The sequence below is a fragment of the Corvus hawaiiensis genome, chromosome 3, assembly GCF_020740725.1.
Source record: "Corvus hawaiiensis isolate bCorHaw1 chromosome 3, bCorHaw1.pri.cur, whole genome shotgun sequence".
Taxonomy (NCBI): Eukaryota; Metazoa; Chordata; class Aves; order Passeriformes; family Corvidae; genus Corvus; species Corvus hawaiiensis.
Genome location: NC_063215.1, coordinates 3,760,204 through 3,783,466, shown reverse-complemented (window position 1 = coordinate 3,783,466; position 23,263 = coordinate 3,760,204). Strand labels below are relative to the sequence as shown.

At 54.2% G+C, this 23,263-nt stretch overlaps 1 protein-coding gene across 1 annotated transcript; it reads right to left on the bottom strand.

Moving 5' to 3' along the window:
- Positions 1-474: 474 nt before the first annotated feature.
- Positions 475-20,861, bottom strand: TRAM2 (translocation associated membrane protein 2). Its single transcript, XM_048297532.1, has 11 exons — positions 20,642-20,861; positions 12,748-12,811; positions 10,443-10,552; positions 10,092-10,208; positions 8,454-8,512; positions 7,826-7,910; positions 7,661-7,731; positions 6,902-7,006; positions 6,617-6,775; positions 5,471-5,634; positions 475-4,920 (listed from the first exon to the last, which is right to left on the bottom strand). The coding sequence occupies exons 1-11, from the start codon at positions 20,759-20,761 to the stop codon at positions 4,847-4,849; spliced, it is 1,128 nt and encodes a 375-aa protein (XP_048153489.1). The 5' UTR covers positions 20,762-20,861; the 3' UTR covers positions 475-4,846.
- Between the last annotated feature and the right edge of the window lie 2,402 nt (positions 20,862-23,263).

Below are 23,263 nucleotides of genomic sequence, written 5' to 3'. Positions count from 1 at the left end.
TCAGCCAAGTGATGTTGTGTGCCTGGAGCCAGCTGCACAAAATACACAATATAGCTCACCAAAAATATGTGCCTAAACCACATCAGATAAATCATCTCCTGCAAATACCCTTATCCTCCACTCCCTCTGATGAAAGCAGCCACAAATAATGAACTCTGGAGCAGCTGCCCATGCTGTGGACATGGGAAATATGGGAAGATGAACCCCAGCTGCAAGGGTTTGGGGTGACAGGATAAGGGGGAATGGCTTCAAACTGAAAGAGAGTAGATTTAGATTGAATAGTGGGGGAAAAAACCTTCTCTGTGAGGGTGGTGAGGCCCTGGCACAGGTTGCCCAGAGAAGCTCTGGCTGCCCCTGGATCCCTGGAAGTGTCCAAGGCCAGGCTGGACGAGGCTTGGAGCAAGCTGGGACAGTGGAAGGTGTCCCTGCCACATGCACAGCTTAGCAATAATAAAGGACCAGTGGAAATAGCACTGGAAGAATCTATGCCTTTTATTTATTTATTTCAGAAAAATACTTCTGCTGAGTTTATCACAAGTCACTGAATAACGAACAACAACAAACAAAATCCATACAAAAACTGAAGTGACAGAAGAATGAAACAACCGGGAAAAAATACCAGAGACTGTTAATTCCCCCCACCCCCTCCAAAATCAAGAAATTTGCACTAAAGCATAAATATGGAAGAACAGAAATTCTCCTCGAGTTCCTTTGCTGAAGTTTGATCAGTTGAGTTCAACATTTTCGAGGAAAAACTGCACACCTCTGCCTGGCTTTTCCAACAGCCGTTCTTCCCAGAAAAACTCCACACGCAGCCCCGAGGACGAGGATCATACTTCACTGCTGGGCATGAAAAGTACTAAACCAACCTTTCATGCCCCATGAAATTTCCTGGAAGGCTGCAAACCACCCCCCATCATCTCCATCCACTGCTGACACAATTTGGGGTCCATCTACCAAAGGCAAGAGGCTGAGGCTGCTGTAAACCCCCAGGCACTGCAGCCAAGGCAGGGTGGTTCCAAGCTTCCAGAGTCTTCCTTGGAGGCAAGGAAGAGACATCCCAGAGTGGCCACTCTTCCCTCCTACCAGGAAGCCTATCAAAAATACCTTTTAAAACAGTAAGTTGAGGGTAAGGGGACCTACAGGAGACTGGAACTTGGCTACTGCTAACCCAAACATGATGAGTAAGAAGAATCCTAAACAACAACAAGAAGAAGACAAAACGCGACTGTAATGCCCCATAATGTAATAGTCACTCAAAAACTGTATGTGAAATGCTACATCTGTTCTTCCTCCACCCCTTTCTCTTCCCAAGCCCATTCTCCAACTACCTAAGACAAGAGAGAACCAAGTGCTGGTATTTCACAGCTCTTCTAGGCTAGGACAGGAAAACACTACACTTCACCCCAAAAACCACAGGCTACTAATTCCTGACCTCCTTAGGTTGGATAATGGATGCAGACTACTAAAGCACCTCAAGCCCGTGGGAAAGGGTGCAAGGAATCGTGTCCCACTGGAAGTTTGGGATAATCTCCATCACTTTCTGCACTGTGGTGGACAAGAGCTCCTGTTCAGGGCTGGATCTTGGTGTTGGATTACAGGCTGGACTTGGATGAGTTTGGAGGTGTTTTCCAACCTCACCCAACAATTCCATGGTGTTTTCTGCAGATGACACAGGGCTTGACAAGATGGGGCATGGGAAGAGCATCCACTAAGGGGAAGTGAGCTCACGGCATTTCATAGGCAGAGTGGCCAAGGACAGACTGACCAGTAAGGGCTTGCAATGAAAATGCTCCAAGAAAAAGCTCTTTGGGCTGAAAAGAAGGCTGGATCTGCTGAGAAATGACATGGACACAGGAGCAGTTACTGCGGGCTTGCAGCCCAGGGATTGTGCTCGCATTACAACACAGAGATAGGAGCCCATGGCAGCCCCTCTGATGGAGAGGGGATTGCAAACCTCCAGGATGACAGTGGATATCACCTCACAACAAAGGCTCAGCTCAAAAAAAACCCAACCTGCCAGGTTTGGGTCTAACAGAAGGATGGGGATTTCTGAGGACTAAATATAGGGAGGGCAAAAAAAAAAAAAAAGCCCCATCATCTATAGGTTTAAAAAACCATAAAAAGAGCACATGGAAATGCTTCAAAAACAAATGTCCCTTCTCCTGGTAGCTCTATCAAAAAGTAAACGAAAAACACACGTAAATGTAGCATATGTTGTACAGACATAGTAACGAGGGAGAGCGTTCAGCTACTGCTGTAGTGCAGAGGCTACAACATAAGGCACTTGGGATACAAAGCATCACCAGCTACCGTACGACGAGACAGGATTGTGCAAGTGGAAAAGCTGCCTGAAGCCAAGCAGGCAGGAGGAGGAATCATTCAGCAGCCGGGTTCTTGGGGGGCTCTATGTGTCACCTGTTAACAGAGTCAGCAGCTCGGCTGCTGCAAGGCACCGGTGCTGCAGAAGGAAAGGCCTGGCTGAGGCTCTGGGGAGGTGTCAGCCAGCAGTCAGTCCTGGAGGGCACTGGCAGGGGATGGGAAGAGGTAGGAGAAAGGAAAACTCTCTCACACTAGACCTTTTCCATGTCTTCCCAACATAAAGCTCTTTTCCCCCCGATCACACTGCACCACGGGTCCTGTTGCTGCCTCTGAGCCAAAAAGTGATTTATCCTCCAGGCACAGGCTACAAGGAGCAATGGCAAGGTACCACCAAGGGATCTGCTCCAGCCTCCTTCCCCAGCTCCCCTGAAAAAAGGGAAAGCCCTCTCCTGCCAGTATCTCTCAGACACTCAGACCTTGTGGGGATTGAGGAACAAGTGCAATTTGACCAACTGTCCTCATATCCCTGCACGTTTTCTCCCTCCAGCGCCTCCTCAACGAGGGGGAGGAAAGGACAAAAGACACTCAGATAAATGGGAAAAAACCCAACTCAACTCAAAGAGGGGCAGAAAATCAACTGTCACCCGTTCCTCAAAACACGACTGGCGCGAAGGACAACAGCACCCGCCTCAAGCTGGAATTGCACTCGGAGAGAGCCGGAGTTCAGCTGCCTGAAGGGCTGAGCAGGGGGCACAGCAAGGATCAGTCCTGGACTGCACATGGAAGAGCACCCCAGCTCCCCCCAGCTCGGTGTCCCTCTCCTCACCCAGCCAAGGGAACACACCACGAGTCCCCTGTTCCTGCCGTGGCGAAGCAGAACTAAAGCTACGGCCGACTTTGCTGCACAAGAGGCACCAACAGCAAAGCCCAGCTCAGGAACCGCCCCAGAAGACAGTGTGGGGACAGAGGTGCCACTACTGCTCACCTGCCAAACCTAGCCTGAAGTGTGGCACCCCAAAAAGAAGCCCAGTGAGATGGCACTGACCCACAAAACCCCAAGCAGATGCTGTTCCCCAGCAGAGTCAGCGAGGGATCAGGCCGGTGGGATCTGGCTTTCCACAAAATCTCCTGCCAGCACGTGGAGGTGGCAGCAGGCAGGAGCAAGAGGGGAAAGTGGTCTGCAGCAACAGATGGCCTCTGAGGTAGATTTGAGACAACTCCATCCGCCAACAGCTACGCGTCACAAGCCAGGCTTTTCCTAAAATGCAAGCTGCTCCTTGCAGCCCCGGCCTCCTTCCCCTTCCTTCCCTGTCATCTCGTTCACAGCTCAGAAAGGGATGAAGGGGCTAGGATTTTTGGAAGAAACCCTGGATTTGATAGCACCTTGGGTGGATACAAGCGCTGTATCCTTTGGAAACGAAGAGTGAAGCTGGTGGCTGCCGATGGCACGGCTGGACTGGTACGGAAGGGACGAGGAAGGCTGAGGTGACAGCACGAGGGGCACAGACCCACTGATGCCAAAACCCTTTGCAGCAGCCAGTTTGTCACTTGGATGTGGTCACGAGCCCCAAGAACATCAGGTCCACGAGGCACAGACAAGCTGGCAAAGGGCCTGGGCTGACAGGAGCCAGGCCAGCACTCAGAGCGGGGCAGGACTCAAGGATTCACATGGACCTGAGGATGCTGCTGCCCCACAACAAAACACTGAGAGCTGCAGAGCCCTGGGCTCAGCTCTTGTGGCTGGGAGGCCCAAGAACAACCATGGGGCAGCCAAGAGAAACCCAGCTGGGGCAAGCAAAGGCTGGGAGGTGGACCTTCCATATGAAGAGGGAAGTTCTCCCCCTTCCCTGTTGCCCAGCTCTCCAAAATTCTCAAAACCAGGGTTCAGAAAACCCCAGAGGTTAACCAGAGGTCCACCATGAGACAAGACAGGGTTGAGCTTCCTCCATCAGACCCTGGTCTCTCTTTGCAGCATCACCATCCTGCTGAGCACTGGCCAGGTGTGCCCCATCTCACCTGAGAGCACCCCTGAGCCTCAGATCTCACAGCCCCAGCACACTCCCCCAGGAACCTGATCCCATAACACACATTTGGTGCCTTCAAGCTGTCCTGGCCCTGTCCCAGGGACTCGGGAAAGCACCATGAAGAGAGGGGAGGAACATGCTGTAGGAGAAAAAAGGATTGTTTGGAACCATCTATGATACATTTGTAACCATTAACCAAAATAACCGAACACTAAAATAGGAAAAAAAAAAAAAAAAAAAAATTGGTTTACAACCAAACAGAGGAAGGCAAAACCAGGAGGGCTGGAAAAGGTTCCTATGAGGGGGATGGGAGAAGGGGAACGGGGCCTTTTTGGTTTTATTGCAAACGGTTCACGAGAGCAAGAAAGAAAGGGAGGAGAGCGAGAGACACCTTGGGAAGATGATTCCGAGCCTTTCAAGATGCTGCTCCTGAGGAGCAGGAGGAGGGGCTGCTCAGTCCTGGTATCTCGCCCTCCTCCCCAGGAGACAACCCTCGGCTTCTACAGAGACTTGAGCTTCTTGGTGCGAGGTGAGGTTCCGTTCTCCGCTTTCACCACTCCGTTTTCATGGTAACCTGGGGATGGCAACAGAGCTGTGAGGGGTCTAGAGGGTCATCTGAGGGAGCTGGGGGTGTTTAACCTGGAGAAAAGGAGGCTCAGGGGGGGCCTTCTCACTTGCCTCACCTCCGTGACAGGAGGGGGCAGCCAGGTTGGGCTCTGCTCCCAGGGAACAGGGACAGAAGAGGAAATGGCCTCAAGCTGCCATGAGGGAGGTTCAGATTGGACATTAGAAGGAATTTTCTCACAAAAAGGGTGATTAAACTTTGCAATGGGCTGCTCAGGGAGGTTTGGAGTCACCACCCCTGCAGGTGTCCAAGGAATGACTGGATGTGGCACTTGGTGCTCTTGGGTGGTGACTGGTCAAAGGCTGGACCCCATGATCTCAGAGGTCTTTTCCAACCTAAACCATTCTGTGATTCTATGGAGAAAGAAAGTTGGTCCCTTGCACAAGCCAAACCCTTTTTTCTCTCAGGACTGGCCCACAGACACAGGGAAACCCCAACAACATCAGGACACTGAACCACAGGACTGATGCCTCCACGGTGCCACCCTTGCAACACTCACCCGAGTCCCTCTTGAGCAGCTTGGTTTGCTGCTTGGTGCCGGCGGCGGCTCGCTTCCGACTGCTCTGCTCGTTCCAGTACTCCCTCCAGCGCCGCAGCTGGAAGTGGATGAAGCGCCACATCACCGAGGCCTGGAAGAGGCACACCAACAGCAGCACACTCATTCTGCCAGGGGCGGAGAAGAGGCAGGCTGAGAACACAGCAGCGAGGCCACCCCCAGCCCAGCCTTCCCCCCTCACCGGGGCTGGTGGCCGAGGTCCCCCTGCATGGCAGATGCCATCCTTCCAGCCACCATCTCTCCTTTCTGCCAAGCCTGAGCCCAGAGCAGCCACTTTCCTTTCCCTGCACACCAAAAAGCCCTCAGGTGTTCCTCATTGAGTCTTTCAACTTTAGGGCAGGAATGGAAGAACAGGATCATCTCAACCAGCACTGCCCAAACCACAACATGGCACAGTCAAGGTACGATGTTCCCGGATGGTCTGTACATCTAAAAGGTGGAAGGGAGCTAAGAAAGTCCCTCAAACCCTCAGGTGTGCCAGCAGTCCATGGCTTCAAAAAGCTTAGGAATGACCAGGCCTAGCAAATTCTGAACTGAACCCACAGCTGCTGCAAGGGTGAGAAAGGCTCCCAGTCTTGACTGCAAGGCATGAGGAGCCCATCCCACCCTCTGCTTCCCACATCAACGGGCAGCCAAACATGTCCAAGCAGAAGGGAAAATACCTTTTCCTTCACCGCATCTGGGTAAATGCACTTACAGGCACAACAGGGAAAGCCTGCAAGCCTTTCTCCAAGATAGGCTTGCACTTTATAATTTCACTTGATTTACACTTTATTTCCTGGCTTTCCCCCTCCTTTGTGGCTCTGTGCAGCCTTTAAACCCCTCCTTGCTTCCTTCACACCCCCTTCAACTCACTAAGACCTTCCCTAAATGGAACCAAAATCAGATCCCCACTGCCTGGATCCCATTTGGACGGAGCTTGGAGCAACCTGGCCTAGCGATGGCATCCATGTCCACGGCAGGGGTTGGGACGAGACGATCTTTAAGGTCCCTTCCAACAGAAGCCATTCTGGGATTCCATGATTTCCAAACTCAGCAAAACCCACACTGGGGTAACACAGCCAAGGAAGACACAGCAGACATTCCTACCTGAAAAGAATATTGTTGAAGAGGAAGCTGAAGAAGTTCCCTCTCTCGGGGTCCAGGGCCTGGCTCTCCACCCGCGGCAGCCCGAAGCCGATGACCAGGATGTACAAGGTGAGGGTGAAGAGCCTGGTGACCACGAACACCACGGCCCAGACGTTAAACCTGCATGAGGGCAAGCAGAGGTGTGGGCAGGAACAGCCCCAGCACTGACCCAGGAGGTGAGAGAGAAATCCAGGCTCTCCCAGGCTCTGGAGGAAGACAGGAGCCCCAGGCAGCTCCCCTGCTTACAGTTTCTCGTTGTTCTCGTCCGTGAAGTAAACCAGCCGTGCCATGTGGAAGAAGAACTCAGCCAAGTACTGCAACAGCAAGAGGATCAGCCCCAAGCGGGTTAAGCTGGGAGGGAAGAGGAAGAAAAAAGCATCACTGGGCTGGTCAACCTTCATCCTTCATCCTTCAAACCCAGCTACAGCCTCTGCGCTGCTGTTCACAAGCTGCAGCACCAGCCCAAAGCCAGACCTTTCTGCAGCAGTGGGGATAGGACTGCAATGGGCAAAATTCCTGTCCCCAAACCATCAACACAGCCCAAAACAGCAGCGGAGCTGGGATGTATCCAACACAAAACCCTATGGCTGGGAAGGTTGCTCCACTTTTTATCTTAGAATGGGTTGGGTGGGAAAGGACCTTAAAGATCACCTCATTCCAAGCCCCTGCCCTGGACATCTTCCACTATCCCAGGTTGCTCCAAACCCCATCCAACCTGGCCCTGGACACTTTCAGGGATAGGAAACCCTCCGGGCAACCTGTGCCAAGTGCCTCACCACCCTCACAAGCAAGAATTTCTTCCCAATATCCACATCTCTCCTCTTTCAGTTTAAAACCATCCCCCTTTATTCTACCTACCTGCCTACCTGCTCTCCACTGAAACAATCCCATTTATTCCCTCTAAGCCCCTCACCCCGCTGAGGATTCCCAGGTGACTGCCAGTACAGAAGGAGCTGCCCAGCCCCATCCCAGGTGTGGGAGGGGATGCTGAGGCAGGTGACTCACTTGAGCAGGTAGGCGCCGGCGATGTGCAGCAGGTAGAGCGCGATGCAGCGCAGCTGCCGGGGGATCTCCTCCTGGCAGGGGCACAGAAGCCAAATCAACCTCTCAGCCCTCTCCACCCACCCTCTCCCAGAGCACCCTCTCCTAAAACCTCCACCTGGCTCTCACCTTGCGGACTTTCTGGAAGTAGAGCTCGGGCAGGGCGTGCAGCCAGTACGCCAGCTGGCACAGGTAGAAAAACTTCACCTGGTACCTGAAATGCAGGGAGGAGCCACGTGAGCCAGCCCAGGCCATGGCAGGACCCCAAGAACCCGAGTGCCAGGGCAGCACTGGGCAATCCCTCCACTGTTTGGAGCCACGGGATTTAGGAGAAATCATTTGTGGGCTGAAGTTATTTGTTGAGCTGAGAGAGCTGCACATGGAGTTTATCCAGATGCTTGTGCTCTCAGAAAACCTCACTTTTGTAAAAACCCAAGAAGGGAGGGAGGATCACCCCCCACTACATTTCTGCTGCGAAAAATTAACAGCAAAGAGACTTTCCCAAGGTGCTGCAGGAAACAGCCAGGATGAGTAACCAAGCCCACCGGGCCTTCCTCATGAAGGAAACCCTCCGGAACACCCTCCCCGGGCTCACAAATGAGATATTCCCCCCTTCCCCATAGTCTCACTGCAGCATCCTTGCAGCAGGGTGCATGCAGAGGGTGCTGTGCTGTCAGCACCCCACTCCCAGCAGGCAAAACTGTGGAGAGGAAGGAAGGGGCCAGCCCCAGAACAAAATGCCCTCACGAGTGCTTACGGCAGATAAACATGCGGGTAGTTTTCCCACAGACTCCGGGGGTTTGAAATGTATCCTTCCTGAAAAAGAGAAGAGAGGCAAAGCTTCAGCAAAACAGAACAGGTTCTGAGAGGGTGGGCTGATGGTACAGTGAAACGAGGAACGGGGGATGACACCCGAGTCTCGTCACAGCCTGCAGAAAAAAACACGTTCCCCGTGAGGGCCAAGGCTGAGCTCTGCATTTGTAGGTCTCTAGCACCCTTCTAAAATTTCACCAGGCCCCTTGTTTGGGGGCTGAAGGCTGCTTGCTCAGTTGCACAGAGGGTCCCAAGTTCAGGAGAGGATATTCTGGGGTTTGGAATGCTCTCGAGGTGTAGGAGTGAGATTCCTGTGGCACGGCTCAAGCGGCCGTGTGCATGGTCCGGAGGCTTCCTCCGCACTGGCATTTCCAACCCCAGTAGCACTTCAGCAACCAGAAGTGCTTCTGAAGAGAAAGAGGAACAGAAAACACCAACAAAAATAGCTGGATACGAATTGGATAGTTTCATTTTCCACCTCTTGCTTTACAGGGTGGGACTCCCTTCTCACCCCTGCCACAAGGATGCTGCCCTGGGCTTTGCAAGGAGATGCTGGCATGGGAAATTTGTCCTGCCCAGTCACCATCACCCATTCCCTGTCTGTCTCAAGCCCTTTTTTTTTGGCTGGGGAAGGCCAGGGAAGCACAAGGGTGACCTGCTCTGCTCACTGGGGTGTTTGGGGAGCACATCACAGCACCGTGGGCTGCACAGCAGGCTCCAGCCCAGCAGCTGCTGAGGGACAGGTCTGGCACTGGGCAAGGGGAGCCCAAAAGCAGCAGCATAAACAATTCTGCCAGTTTCCTTCCTCAGAGCCCTATGGGGCAGAGGCAGTGCCAGCAAATCTCTAAAAATGCTGGCCTTGAATGGAAAAGTGGTTCCCTAAGGGAGACTGGCAGGACCCTCCAAACAGTGGGGATCTGTCCCCAAAGATCCTTCCCCAGAGCCACTGGAGACCACAGCCAGACCCCAATGGCTGCAGGTAGCAGAGCATCATCATCACTTCACACTGCCAGAATAGTCAGATCTCTCCCACACCCCCTGTTCTTCCCTCCCCCTTCTTCCCCAAAATGAGTTTTCCCTCTGAATTCTTTGGGTTGACACATTCCCAAGGAACAGCGTGGTTTCCCTGTTTTCAAAGACTCCCTCACCATCAGCTTGCAAAGGAAGGAACCACAAGGAGTGATCCCAAAATTCTGCCCATTAGCCTCACGACCCTGCAAAAGGGACCCCAAAACCTCAAGGCACTGAAGGAAATAAGGAAGAAAATAAGAAGCTGAGAAAGGCAACAGGTCCTGGAGCAGAGGATGGAGATGATGGGGCCAGACAGGATTTCTGGGGCCCAGCTCTGAAAATAATTCACAGCCCATCTGCCTGTGCTTTGTACAATACAGGAGAAGCATCTCCCAAAACTGCCCTCACTCAGTGGCTGCAAAGATCCATCACAGCTGAAAGCTAAACTGACTGAAATGTGCCTGTTTTGGCCCAGGGGCTGGCTGGGGACTCTGCTGCCAGTGGGATTTTGTGCTCCAGAAGCCACAATTCCCCTCTGGGAACCCAAATCCCGGCCAGCCCGATGCCTTACCGTCACCACGACGTACAAGCACCAGATGACAGAGGTGAGGTGGAAGGCAACCAGCTGCCCTGACTCATTGAACTTGCTGTGTTTGACCTTGGAGAGATGCAGACGCCTGTTGATTTTCTGGGAAGGAGCAGAGGGAGAGAGAAAGAACAAGAAAACATGAGCCACCATCAACTCTCCTCATCCTCATCCTCCTCATCCCAAGCAGCCTCCAGAGATGAAGGCTCACCCATCACCACCTTAACCACCAGACCACCCCCAGAACAGCATTTAACTGCAGCAGGACCACCTCCCTCCATGGGATTTGAGGGATTTGAGGTAATATGAGGACACAAGACAGGGAATGGCGCTCACGTCCAGGGCATACTCCTGCACCACCGCGTGCAGGATGATGGCGATGAAGATGTAGAAGAGGATGGTGACCAGATCCTTCAGCCCATAGTGATACTGGACCAGCTCCCCATCTGCAAAGAGACCAAAGGGTGGGTCAGAGCCCCATGGCCCAAAGGATTTCCAGGTAAGGGCTTAGTGGGGAGCAGCTTGGATGGGGACACCAGAGAGGGGTCATGACTATGCCAGTGGCTGGGAAAAAGGGCTCTACCCGGGGTTAGCTCATGGCAGAGGTGGGTGGTTTCCCCTTTAACATGGGTGTGTACCTCAAGGGAGGGGACACTGGGGACACTTAAAGCTTCCCCCTGCCACTGGGGACAGCTCGGCTGTGGAGATGGGAATTTATCACCTGGAGGGATGAAGAGCTGGGAGGCTGAAGCAGGTGACAAGATCAGGGATGCCCCACTAGGAACATCAGGGCTTGGGATGGGATTTCCACCCCCTCAGTTAGGATTCACCATTCCTTCATGATCTCCCACTCCTCCGTGGAAACTGCTGGAGCGGGATTCAGCTGCCTAAATGCAGATGCCTTGTGCTATTCAAAGATCTGAGGCAGCAGCACAGGGCTGGTGGATGAGAAATAGGACCCACGGGAGGCTGTGCTCTTCTGGAGCAACAGGAGACCCAACAGCACCCAAAATACCCCAGACATCATCTGCATTTAGGTGACTATTTGCAGCCCTGCAGCTTATGGGAAGAAGCAGAGTTGGGAATGCTGCAGGAAGTATCCTCACACGAAGCTCAGCCCACCCCTGGCTGCTGCTCCCCCTCACCCCGATCCAGTCCATTCTCTCCTGAGATCGATGCTGGGAAGAGACTGCTCTGTCACCAGCCCTTTTTACCCTAAACAAAGCTTCATTCCAGATTTCTAAGATCTGAACAGGATTTACGAAGACACCTGGCACAAGGATATGAAAACACTCTGTCCTTAGGAGCCCCCAGTGCTGTGCAGACCCGGAGGTAAAAATGGTGCCTGTATCCCAGAGCAAGGTAAAAGACAGAACTGCCAGGCCAAAGAAAATAGTATCATTTACACATGCAATGGCTCTGCCTCCTCTCTCCAGGGCACCTCAGAAGCTCTAGCAGGAGCTGTGGGAGACACGGAAAAGCCTTGGAAAAATTTAGGTTCCTCCCAACAAGCTGCTGCACACCAAGGTCTCTCTCCCCACTAGCCTGTGCCCTATATTGATACCCCAATACCTGGTCCTGGGGAGGTGTTTCTGTGCCCCCTGAGATTTCTGGTACCAAGAAAGAATAAATCCCTTAAAAACCAGCAGCAGAAGTTGTCTGGACTGTGCCACAGGGGAGCAGGGACCACAATTTAATCTGGAGTCTGGATGATTCCTTCAGCCATAACATTCAAAGCTTTTAAGGGCAGAGCTTTTATCTTCCACATGTCTGCCTCGCTGTAGCTCCACTAAGCCCAACATCCTGCTCCTTCTGTGGATGATTGCTCAAACACTCCCAATTAACTGCAGTTTTCTGCCACCAGGCCAGGCTCTGTGCCCCAGGCGTTTGGCTCATCCCGAACCCAGGGCTTTACCCAAACCACCTCCTGCTGTCTCCATGCCAGTGCCCAGATCCCTGCCAGATCCAGAGGGGCTCTGAGCCAGGAAGGCAGCAACCAGCAGCCAAAATAGGAGCAGGGGCTGAGCTTCCAGGCTGGAAGCTGGGACACCTCTTCTGGGCTGTTTGGTTCCGAGCTACACCAGCTCAGAACCGCCTGGAATTACTCCCTGTGAATCTGAACCTGCCTGGAGCAGGGATGCTGTGCACCACCTGCATCTCCACACCCTCCCCTCCAGGTGTCATCCCCAAAAATTAGCAGGACAGGGATGACATGTCCAGCCCCTGCTGCTTGGCAAAGAGGTAAATCTCTGCTGCTCCTCAGGGCAACAAGAAACTGCTCCAGACAGGCAATCACACGGATCCTGCCTGAGCAGGCCTGGAGCAGGATCCTCACCCTGCAGGGAGCACTGAGTGGCCTGGCCATGGCAGAGAGAGAGAGTTGGAAGCCCCTGAACTCCCTGGAAAGCGTTTCTTTCCAACTCTGGCAGCATGAGGGCTGACAGACGTGACCAGAGTGCTCTGAGCCACTCAAACTTTGCTTCTTCCCAAAATACCTTATTTTTGACATCTCCTTTAGTACCAGACAAGGTCCTGGGCAGTCAATCAGCAGAAGGTGAGCCCAGGCCAGATGCCAGTGAGGATTTGGGGCAGACCAGACTCAACTTCCCCTGGGGATATGTGGAGCAGAGGCATCTCTCACCTGCTGTAGGCACACTGACATTATACTGAGGTAAGATGAACAGAAAGGCAGTCTTGGCTGTGACCTGTCAAAGACACACAGAAGGCAGAAAAAGCAAATCAGTTGTTAAGTCCATTCCTCTGGACCCATTTATTTTTTTCCAACCACAATGGGAAAGGCAAATCATCCAGGGAGATGTGCCAGCACCAGCTTCACTTGCAGAAACACTGAACCTTGCACTGGTCTCCCACAAAGCCCCAGATGCACGTCCAAAAGGAGAAAAAAAAGCCTGGGATGAGACATCAGGACACCTGAAACCCAGGGCTGTGATGCTTACTCTTCGTTTATTCAATCATAGAATAAAATCACGGAATATCCTGAGTTGGAAGGGACCCAAAAGGATCACTGAAGTCCAACTCCTGGCCCTGCACAAGACACCCCAACAATCTCAGCCTGTGCCTGAGAGCATGGTCAAAACCCTTCTTGAGCTCTGTCAGGCCTGGGGCCATGACCATTCCCTGGGGAGCCTGTTCAGTGCCCAGCCACTCTCTGGGGGAAGAACCTTTTCTTAATATTCAGCCTAAACCTGCCCTGACACAGCTCCAGCCATTCCCTCAGGTCCTGCCCGTGGCAGCCAGAGAGGTGGCCAGTGACTAAATTGCACTTATTTCAAAGGAATGACCCTCCCCTGCAGCAAAGCAGGAGGCTTTGTGGGAATGGGGCAGAGTATCCACCCCACAGGATGCCCCAAAACTGCACCTCCATGACCAAAGCACCCTCGAGCTGGGGCCACAGCAAAACCCAGTGCACAGACATCCGACACCAAACATGCCTTCATCCCATCCAACCCCACACTGGTCACCAGATTTTCCCTTTCCACTGGCTCCCAGCCAACCCTCCAATGCTTCACAAGCACCCACCCTAAAACACAACCAGCCCCAAAAAATCCTGTGCCCGTCGAATGCCAATGGGGACGAGCTGCATTTCACACAGACATGGCTGCCACTGCTTCAGAGCTGCAGGGTATTAAAAATCCCAGCTGGAAATTGCTCCACAGCTTGTGGGGGAGACAGGGGGACTTTGCCAAGCGTTCCCATCCTGTTACCACCAGCATTGAGCAACCGGCGCAGGCAGCCCCGGCTCGGGGACAGCAAACTCCACAGCGTGTTTTCGTGATGTTTGGGGATTTCATTGCTTTTTCCACTTAAAAAAAAAAAAAAAAGAAAGGAATAAAAAAGGAAATCCCACATGTTGTGCTCTGTTTGTGGAGGAGTAGATGCAGGAGATGGAGACCACGGGCAGAGCTTGGGGTGGGAATGGAAAAAGTGCATCACCTGGCCTCAAGCTGGCTGAGGGAGACACTTCTGGCTCCTACAGACCTTGCTGGCTGGGAAAGCCAAGTTGCTTCATCCCAGAGCACATCCAGGACTTGGAGTTTACAACCAAACCTTGCCACAGGCTGGCACAGGGCACGAAACAAAGGCATGGAGCCAGTGGTAGCTGTGATGCTGCAGAGATGGGTGGTTATGGCATGGATGTGCCAACAGCTGCAGGCACTGATGGATTTACAGCTCCCCGAGCACCTGGCTGACATCCATTGCTGTAAACAGCTGGGAACAAGACATCAACTCCAGGTGAAGCGTCCTAACCTGCTGGAGAGGACACAGGCCAGAGCTGTGAGTCCAAGGAAATTACTCTGGAGTGTCCCAGGGTGGGGAGCAATGCCCACACAGAGCTCAGCCCCAACACAGTTTCCATAGATTCTCCTTATCTTCTTTCCCAGAGGGCCTGGTAGGAAGGTTCCTCCATCCAATCCAGCATCAAGCAATGCTTTGTCTCATATCCACACGTCCCTTTGCTTCCTGAAGCAGGGCTGAAGAACCACCAGCAGCTTTGCAGCCACCTCAGCACCTCTCCACCCCTCCTTACAGAGGGGCAGCAGGTTGTTTCCTAAAGTCTGAGTGAAATATTTGAACAGCCAAAGATGTAACCCCCTGGATGCAGGCAGGCTCCTGACAGACTGATTTCCACGGACAAACAGCCTCTCTGCTCCATGGGACAGATGGGGAGGTCAGGCACACACCTGCAGCCACTCACTAACGCCACCGTGGCAAAACTTGAACTCCTGGCATCCTTCCCATCCCACAGAACCTACACAGAGGGAAAGTCTCCTCTCAGACACCAAAGGCATTTCTGCCTCCTGCAACCAGTTGGGAAGTGATCAGACTGACCATTGCTCACAGCACAACCCTTTACCGGTGGGCACAGAGGGACAGGTGACTCGAATGAAGTCACAGCTGAGCTCCACCAAGTGAACATCAGGCTCCAAAATCCCCCATAACCCTCCCAATATCCCTTCCACCACATCAGCACCCATTGCTATGCAGCCCTGAGTAGACAGAATGAGCAGTTTAAGCCTCCTGGAAAACAGGGAACACCTGAGCCACGATCTCCAGCAATGCCACCTCCAGCTCCCCTGCAAGGCAAAAACCAAGTTTCCTTGGCTTGGGAAATAGGGATGAGCACCAGGGATGGCAAAACTCCTTAGAGCCTGCCTTGAGCATTTCACAGGCAGCCAGGGAAAGCAGAAGTTCAGAGTGAGAAGAGCAATGTGAGGATTATTCAGAGGCACAAGACTCGCTGCCTGTTTGCTCTGAAACAAGATGCTGGTATGGGAAAGGAAGTGCTGGGCATGCTTCTGCCCTGCAGGGCAGCGAGTAAAGCCAGAGCTGCCGCTAAACTGCTGCTGGCAGGGGCAGAATTCATGGAATCACCGAATAATTTAGGTTGGAAATGCCCTCTAAGATCACAAAGTCCAACCATTCCCCCAGCACTGCCAAGCTCACCACAAAACCATGTCTGCAAGGGCAGGCTACACAATTTCTGAACACTTCCCGGTCCGGTGACTCCATCACTTCCCTGGGCAGCCTGTTCCAATGCCTTTTCAACAAAGAAATTATTCCTCGCATCCAACCTAACCCTCTCCTGGCACAACTTTTTAGAGGGTGGGAGAAGGATTTGTCTCCATGGGACACACAGAGCAGGGACCATGTAGCAAAGGCTGTGGATTTATTTCTCATTCACTCTCTGACCTGCATTAAGAGCACCTCCACGCAGAGGGAGATGTTCCTCATCCCAGCCTCATCCTGCCTTACATGAGGGATGTGGCACCTGGAGCATGGGGCAGTGGTGGCCTTGGCAGTGCTGGGGGATTGGTTGGACTTGATGACCTTGGAGGGCTTTCCCTGCATTAACGATTTGATGATTCTGTGTGGCCGAACCAGGGAAATCTGGGAAGCAGTTGTCCTGATAGCTCTCTACAACCATGAAGAAGAAACCACATCCTCAGCAGCCAAGTGGGTTTCTGGTGGTTAAAGCCACTAACTCACAGACCAAAGTGCAGATGGATGGTGAAGAGGCAAAACTCAACGTGTCCACCAAGACCAGAGTTTCCTGAGATGCCTGGATCAGCCAGGACAGGGATGAGGCTGCTTCTCATGACCAGAAATCAAATCAGCACATCCACCTTGCAGCCCTGGGTGGCAGAGCAATAGATAAAGCCAAGCAATCCCAGCACTACCAACATTCACTATCTCCCACCAGGCATTTACTTCCTGATAATGTGGTGATTGGAAAAATCCACACCCTGACTAGCCTGGAGATTGCTGCCTAATGCAGAGCAGCAAAGCTCCCCCTATCCTTTTTTAGAATCCCAGAATGGTTTGGGTTGGAAGGGACCTTAAAGATCATGTTCCAACCCCCTGACATGGGAAGGGACACCTTTCACAGACCAGGGAGCTCTGAGCCCCATCCAGAAATTTAGAAGATGCTCTTTATTCCCTGCCATGAAATGCTCCACATCAAAATCCCAACTCCACTTGTGCAGACATGCAGGTGGCTTTTAAAAAGGTGTCTAAGCACACGCATCCAGGCAGTTTAGCACCTCTCCCAAAATCTACCCACTGCAACTCTCAAACATTAATATTTTCAGGAATGAGGGATAAGTTTTGAGCATCGTTCCCCAGGACACTCTGTGAACTCTAGGAGCAGCTGGCCCAGATTGGCTGTGGACTCCCCATCCCTGGAAGTGTTCAAGGCCAGGTTGGACAGGGCTCTGAGCAATCTGGTCTAGTGGAAGGTGTCCCTGCCCATGGCAGAGGGTTGGAATGAGATGAGTTTTAAGGTCCTTTCCAACCTACACCCTTCCAGGATTCTCTGAAACTCACTTCCCTTCTCCAAAGCCTCATCCCAGCAGGATTTGTCTTCACCCCAGCCAGGGGCCCCCAGGCACACCACCATCCCCATGGTCCTGCTTGAGTTAAAGCTACTCTGGAGGCAGGAAGCAGCTCCAAAACTCTGGCAGGGGAGGCTGGGGGAGTTCCTGCAGTCAGAGCTGGGAAAATATTTCCAGAGCTTGAAAAACAACTCAAACTAATTACAGACAAAATGCTGTCCAAAGGCTTTTCTCACAACTTTGGGTTTCTTTTTCCCCCACCAGACAGAGTTTATTGAAAGACAAACTTGCTGATCCACAGCATGGATTGACACAGGCCCTGTATGTAAACTGAAGCCCAAACTTTGGACCAAAGCCTTTCAAAGTCAACATCTGGCTTTGACAAAAAGCCCTTCCCAAGGGCGGTGCAGCCCCTCTGCCCCCACAGACAAACTCATCCCCCAGCACATGATTTCTACTGCCTCACCCCCCCTCCTGTTTATCCCCTTTTAAAAGTAAACCTAAATACTGCTTTTTTTTCCCCCGTTTTCCCTTCTTCCCCCGCTACTCAGCCCTTACGCCGCCCACGTGCCTCAGTTCCCACATCTGGCAAAGATCAGGGGAGGCAGGAACGCATTTTGTTTTCCCTCATTAACAACGGGAAGGCCTTAATTTTTAGAGTACTACGGAGGGGACCGGGAAGGGGAAAGTATATTTAGCAGGAAGCCTGGAAATAGCAGCTCATTCGTCAGCCGCCTTCTTCTGACAGTGTCACAACCCAGAGTTTGGGAGCCCGTGACTCACGACCCACGATCTGCACACAGGGGGAAGCCCAGCAAGGCCATGGAACCACTTTTAAAACAATAGTTTATAACTTTATTTCATCACCCCACACATAAGACTGAGCGTCAGTTTCCCCACCTCAGAGATTACGATAGCAGCCCCCATCTAACATAGAAGCTTCTCCAAAATCAGCAAAGTCTCCCCCAAACTCGACCCGACACCGCTCACAGGAGCCACCCCTGGTGGGACACAGGTTAAACCCAGTCTGGTCTTGGCTTCATTTTTCTGCAAAGCAGGGTGGAAAAAGATATGCAAAGTGATTTCTGCATGAGGATAGGAAGCACCTGTTTCGTGTTTCTGTACAGACTTACTCAAAATAGTTTTTCACCAAAAAAAAAAGGGGGAGGTTTTTCTTTCTGGGCTCCAGCAACCACGCACACGTGGCAAAATCCCCCTCTGGCACCAGGCAGATGCACACCAGGTGTGTTTTCCCTGAAGGCTTAGGCTGGCCGGGAAGGAAAAACACTTTGTAGTGCCCAGCTCAGGACAGGTCTTTTTGGGGAAACTCCCTCCAAGCCTGGGGCTTCCCTCTCTGCATAACTCAATGATCCTCAAAAACACACACAGCACTGGAATAATCAAATCCAACACACCTGTAACACCAAGGAGCAGCCTCATGCCACCAAATCCCATCATGACCAGTACCTGCTCCCTGCCACAGAGGAATTACCAGCTTGGTGAACCCATTTGGACGGGGAAAGGTTGTGCACCCAAAAAGATGCTCAAGGTGTAGCTTGTGCTGTGCTTGGGGAGCGGGAGACCCATGGCAGCCCCCAGCATCACCCCGAGCAGGGTGCCAGAGCAAGGAAGCACTCAGCTCCTGAGGGATGCCTGGGAAAAGGTTAAAAACCTTATTTGTGTCTTCCCAAGAAAACCTTCCCTGCAGGAAACGGCCTATTGTGAGCAGGATTCGGCCTTTTCCGCTGAGCCTGAGCTTGGCTGTGGCCACAGGCACTGGGGAAGGTGGAAGCCCGGCTTCAGGGTGGGAAGCAGGGATGCCAGGAGAAGGGACAGTGACAGGTACTCCTCACCATGGCAAGGAATCTCAGCTGCCACGAAAACTCACAACACAGGTGGCACAAACAGGCACAGAAGGGTTGGAGGGCTGGGCAAGAGCAGAGCCTGATTTCTCCTCCAAGGGAAAAGAAAGCAGAAGGAATAAAAGTAATAATAAAATAAAAATAAACCACAATACACACAAGGAGCAAGAGCTGTCCCAAACCCCATGCCAAGGGGAAGGCAGGGATGATGCTGCTGGGCACAGGGAGCATTGGAAGCCACCCTGGCATGGCAAGCATTGTCTCCCTGAGGTCTGCTGGGAGAGCAGCAAACTGCTGCCTTCAGCATCCGAGGGAGATTTAATTAAAAGACATTTAAAAAACCCAGAAACACCACAAACCCCTCCCTGCTGCCACCTCCACAGGGGCGTTCATCACGTTTCAAAATCTCACAGCACCGTATCAACCTAAAGCACCACAGCAGCAAGCCCAGGTACCACCTCTCCAGGACGGGGCTTCCAACATACAAAACCATCTGCAGGGAGAAACCCTGAGAGAGAGATGCAACCTCTGTGGCATTTTCTTTTTAAAGTACGAATACAAAACTTGCAGCCCAACTTTGCAGCATTTGCATGTGGCTTTGAAATACAGCTGGCCCTCCTGGGTCGGTTTTGAAACCCTTAAATAAATACATATATACATACACAAGGACATTGAAAGGGGTTCGAGCGCTGGAAGAGACTCGTTCATTCAATGAGTTCGTAGTAAAAAAAGAGGGGGATAGAAAAGCAGGGGGTTCCAGCGGGGAGAAATTAAGGAAATGGATTTCCTCCTGCTGCGATTTGCTCCAGAAGGAGCCTTTCCTCCCTCGCCAGGCCCCCCGGCCACCCCTTTCCCATCCGGATTTGCTTTGAAACGTGGCACTGCCGAAGGGGAGGGTTCAGCGGGGGAGGCGGGGGGGTCCCAGCCGGCGGTGCCGCTGACCACGGCCCGGTGCCTCGGCGTGGGATGCCCGGAGCCAAGCGAAGCCGCACGGAAAGGGAAAGCAGGCGGAGAGGGAAGCAGCCGGAGCAGCGGGAGAGAGCGGCGTTCCCGGCATGGCGGTGGTGGGACAGCGGCCTTGCGGGGGTCTGCGGCCACCCCGGCAGGGTGAAGGTATCCCGTGGAGGAGCAGGGATGCCTTCCCATGGCCCGCAGCACAGCGGGATGGCCGGGGTGGGGAAAGGCCGGGGAGCGCCTGCCCCAGGCCCAGCAGCCGCCGGTGCTCGTCCCACGGCGCGGGGTCAGCGGGCTGCGGAGAAAACACCTGGAAAAGGGCTATTGTTAAAGGAAAAAAAAGGCGGAAAAAAAGGCCCAAAAAAAAATATTCTTTCCATTTCCAAGAGCTGGGAATATCAGACAAGGCTTGGCTTCTCGCTGCGTGGGGCTGATGTGCCCCTCAGTGCTTGGGACACCCCGGCAGCTGCGGTGGGTTTGGGGCAGGGGGCTTGACACCCCCTGTGCTCCCCCTTCCCCAGCCAGAGACCCCCGGCAGAGCTGGAGCGGGGGGAGAAGGATGTGCCACCCCCAAAGCCAGCACCAGGCTGGGTCCCCGTGGGAATGTGGGGAACCTCTGGGGCGGTGGGTGAGAGATGGGGAATGAATGGGGCGGCACTTTGACCCCCAGACCGAGGAGTCCCGCACCCCACAGCCCCCTCCCCGTGCGGGATGGGGGCACCGGCCCGGGTGCGGCCCCCCCGAGCCGAGACAGCCCCAGGGGGGACACCCTATGCAGGGCAAGGCGGTGGTCACCGCGTCCACGGGGTGGGGACACACAGCCAGCCGGTCCCGGCGGGGGGGCGATGGCGGGGGGGGGTCTCACCTCGAACATGAGGGCGATGAGGACGCTGAGCACCAGGCAGAAGCCGATGTCGGCGTGGTTGTGGATGAGGAATTCCTGGCTGAAGAGCGGGTGGCTCTTGGCCCGCCGGCGGAAGGCCATGGCCGGGGCCGAGCCGAGCCGAGCCCAAACTTCCCCGGGCCCCGCGGAACTTCGCGGAGCGCCGCGATGGCCCCGCGCAGGCGCCGCCGCCTGAGCCCTCCCCGCCTGAGCCCGCCCGGCTCCGCTCGGCCCCGGCACCGACCCCGCCCCGACCCGCACCGGGACCGGCACCGGCACAGGGACCCGGCCCCGCCCCGACCCGCACCGGCACTGGCCCCGGCACCGACCCCGCCCCGACCCGCACTGGGACCGGCACCGGCACCGCCCCGACCCGCACCGGGACCGGCACCGGCACCGCCACGACCCGCACCGGCACTGGCCCCGGCACCGACCCCGCCCCGACCCGCACTGGGACCGGGACCGGCACCGGCACCGCCACGACCCGCACCGGGACCGGCACCGGCACTGGCACCGCCCCGACCCGCACTGGGACCGGCACCGGCACCGCCCCGACCCTCACCGGCACGGGCACCGGCACGGGCACCGGCACGGGCACCGGCACGGGCACCGGCACGGGCACCGGCACCGCCCCGACCCGCACCAGCACCGGCACCGACCCCGCCCGCACCGTGACCCGGCCACGGAGCCGGACCCAAACCGGGACCCAGCACCCGACCCCGCCCCGGAGCTGGACCCGGATCTGGGCATGGACACGGCCCTGGATCCGGATCAGGACCCGGCACTGGCACGGACCTGGACCCAGCCCCAGTACTGGCACCAGACCTCACCACAGCCCTGGACACGGACCCGGCACTGGCACAGCCGCGGCACCGGTCCAAGAGCCGGGACCTGGACCCAGCACGGGACGGAAAGCTCAGATGCGGACCCAGACCGAGAGCCGAGACCTGGCACCCTCTACGGACACGGACCCTGCCCTGGACCAAGTCCCAGCGCCGGGCTTGGATCCAGCTCCTGTCCCCGCTTGGCACAGCCCTGGACCCAGCACCGAACCAGGACCCAGGACCTGGCCCAGCACCAGACAGAGAACCCGGCTCCGGTCTGGGCTCCTGCTTTGCCCCATGCACACCCTGGCACTCCATGGCGGGTGGAGGCACCGCCTGGCCTCAGCACCCACCTCACATCTGCACTGCAGTACTGTGCACATCTGGACACCCACCCATGCTTGAACCCACCTATTGTGCGTGTGTGGATGCCCACCTGCACCTGCACCCACCGACTGTTTGTGTGCAGACAGCCTCCCACCTCTGCACCCACCTCTGCCCCCACCTACCATGCACGTCTGGGCTCCCACCCACATCTGGACCCACCTCTCCATGCATTCAGCACCCACCTGTGTCCCAGCACCCACCCCCTTGTGCACACCCTGACACCTTGCTCTGCAACCCAAAGTCCCAGTGCTGAAACCCAAATCTCCCTCATTAACCAGGGAAAGGCCTGAGGCATGAGGTGCCTTCCATATCCCACCCCCTTCTCAAATCCACACCCCAGCTCCGCCTGGGCTGTAGCAGTGGGGACAATCCAAACAGGTCTCCAAGGCAGAACAGTGGAACATTTGCTGTTATTTATTGAAGTCAATCCCTAAAATCCTCCCCAAAGCTCCTCAGGGAGCTCCAAGGACATTAGGGGAGTGGGCAGGGCCCTTTGGTGGCTTTGCTTAGGAAAATCAAGGTATAAACAGTGTTTTGATTTGAAAGATCTCCCTTCAAGCAAAACAAGCACTGGATCCTTTTGCTTCCAGGGTCTTGTTCAGCTCCTCCAAACATCCCTGGTTCCCCACGGATCCCTCACAGATCCGTCCTGTGTCCAGTGAGGATGGATTCACAGGAGGGGGAAAACACCACTCCAGCACATTTGAGGGAACTTGAGCCATCTCAAACCTGGTGCTGAGAGCACAAAGCATTTTCCTCCAGCCAAATCCAGCCCGGGAAGCAGAGTCCCTGGGTCCTCATTAAGCACTCGGTCCTATTAGGCAAGTCCTGATTAGCTGGGCTTACCCTCTGCTCCCCCCCTCCGTGGTATTGTTTAGCCTTGGAGCCATGGGCACAGAGCTGCAGCCTGGGCCCTGCCTTTTACAGGAACACTGAAGGCACCAGAAAGGGATTTGCAGCAAACCAAATTTAATTAAAGGGGGAAAAAATATCCTAAGTTCCAGCTCGGAAAAAACAAACAAATAACAACAGCCCCAGGGCAAATAATTCTGTTTTCTGTAATGTCCAAGTATTGTGTTTCAATGTTGTTGGAAGTGAAAAGATGTTTGTTTTTTTCTGGGGAAATCTTTCTTGAGCTAGTTTTGGGGTGGGGTGGGGGGTGTTACATCATCTTGGAGCTGGAGGGAATGTTTTTCATCCAGCCCAAAACCTGGCACCCAGGGACAGTACTCAGAAACTGGGCTGCTGGAAGGTGAGATTGCAGCAGGGCTGGGGCAGGGCTGCTGCCACCCTCGAGCCCTGTTGGTACAACTCCATCCTGCTTTATTTCGCCTTGAAAGAGGGACGAGAGTGACCCATTAAAAATAACAAGCCGAGGGGACAGCGCCAGCGG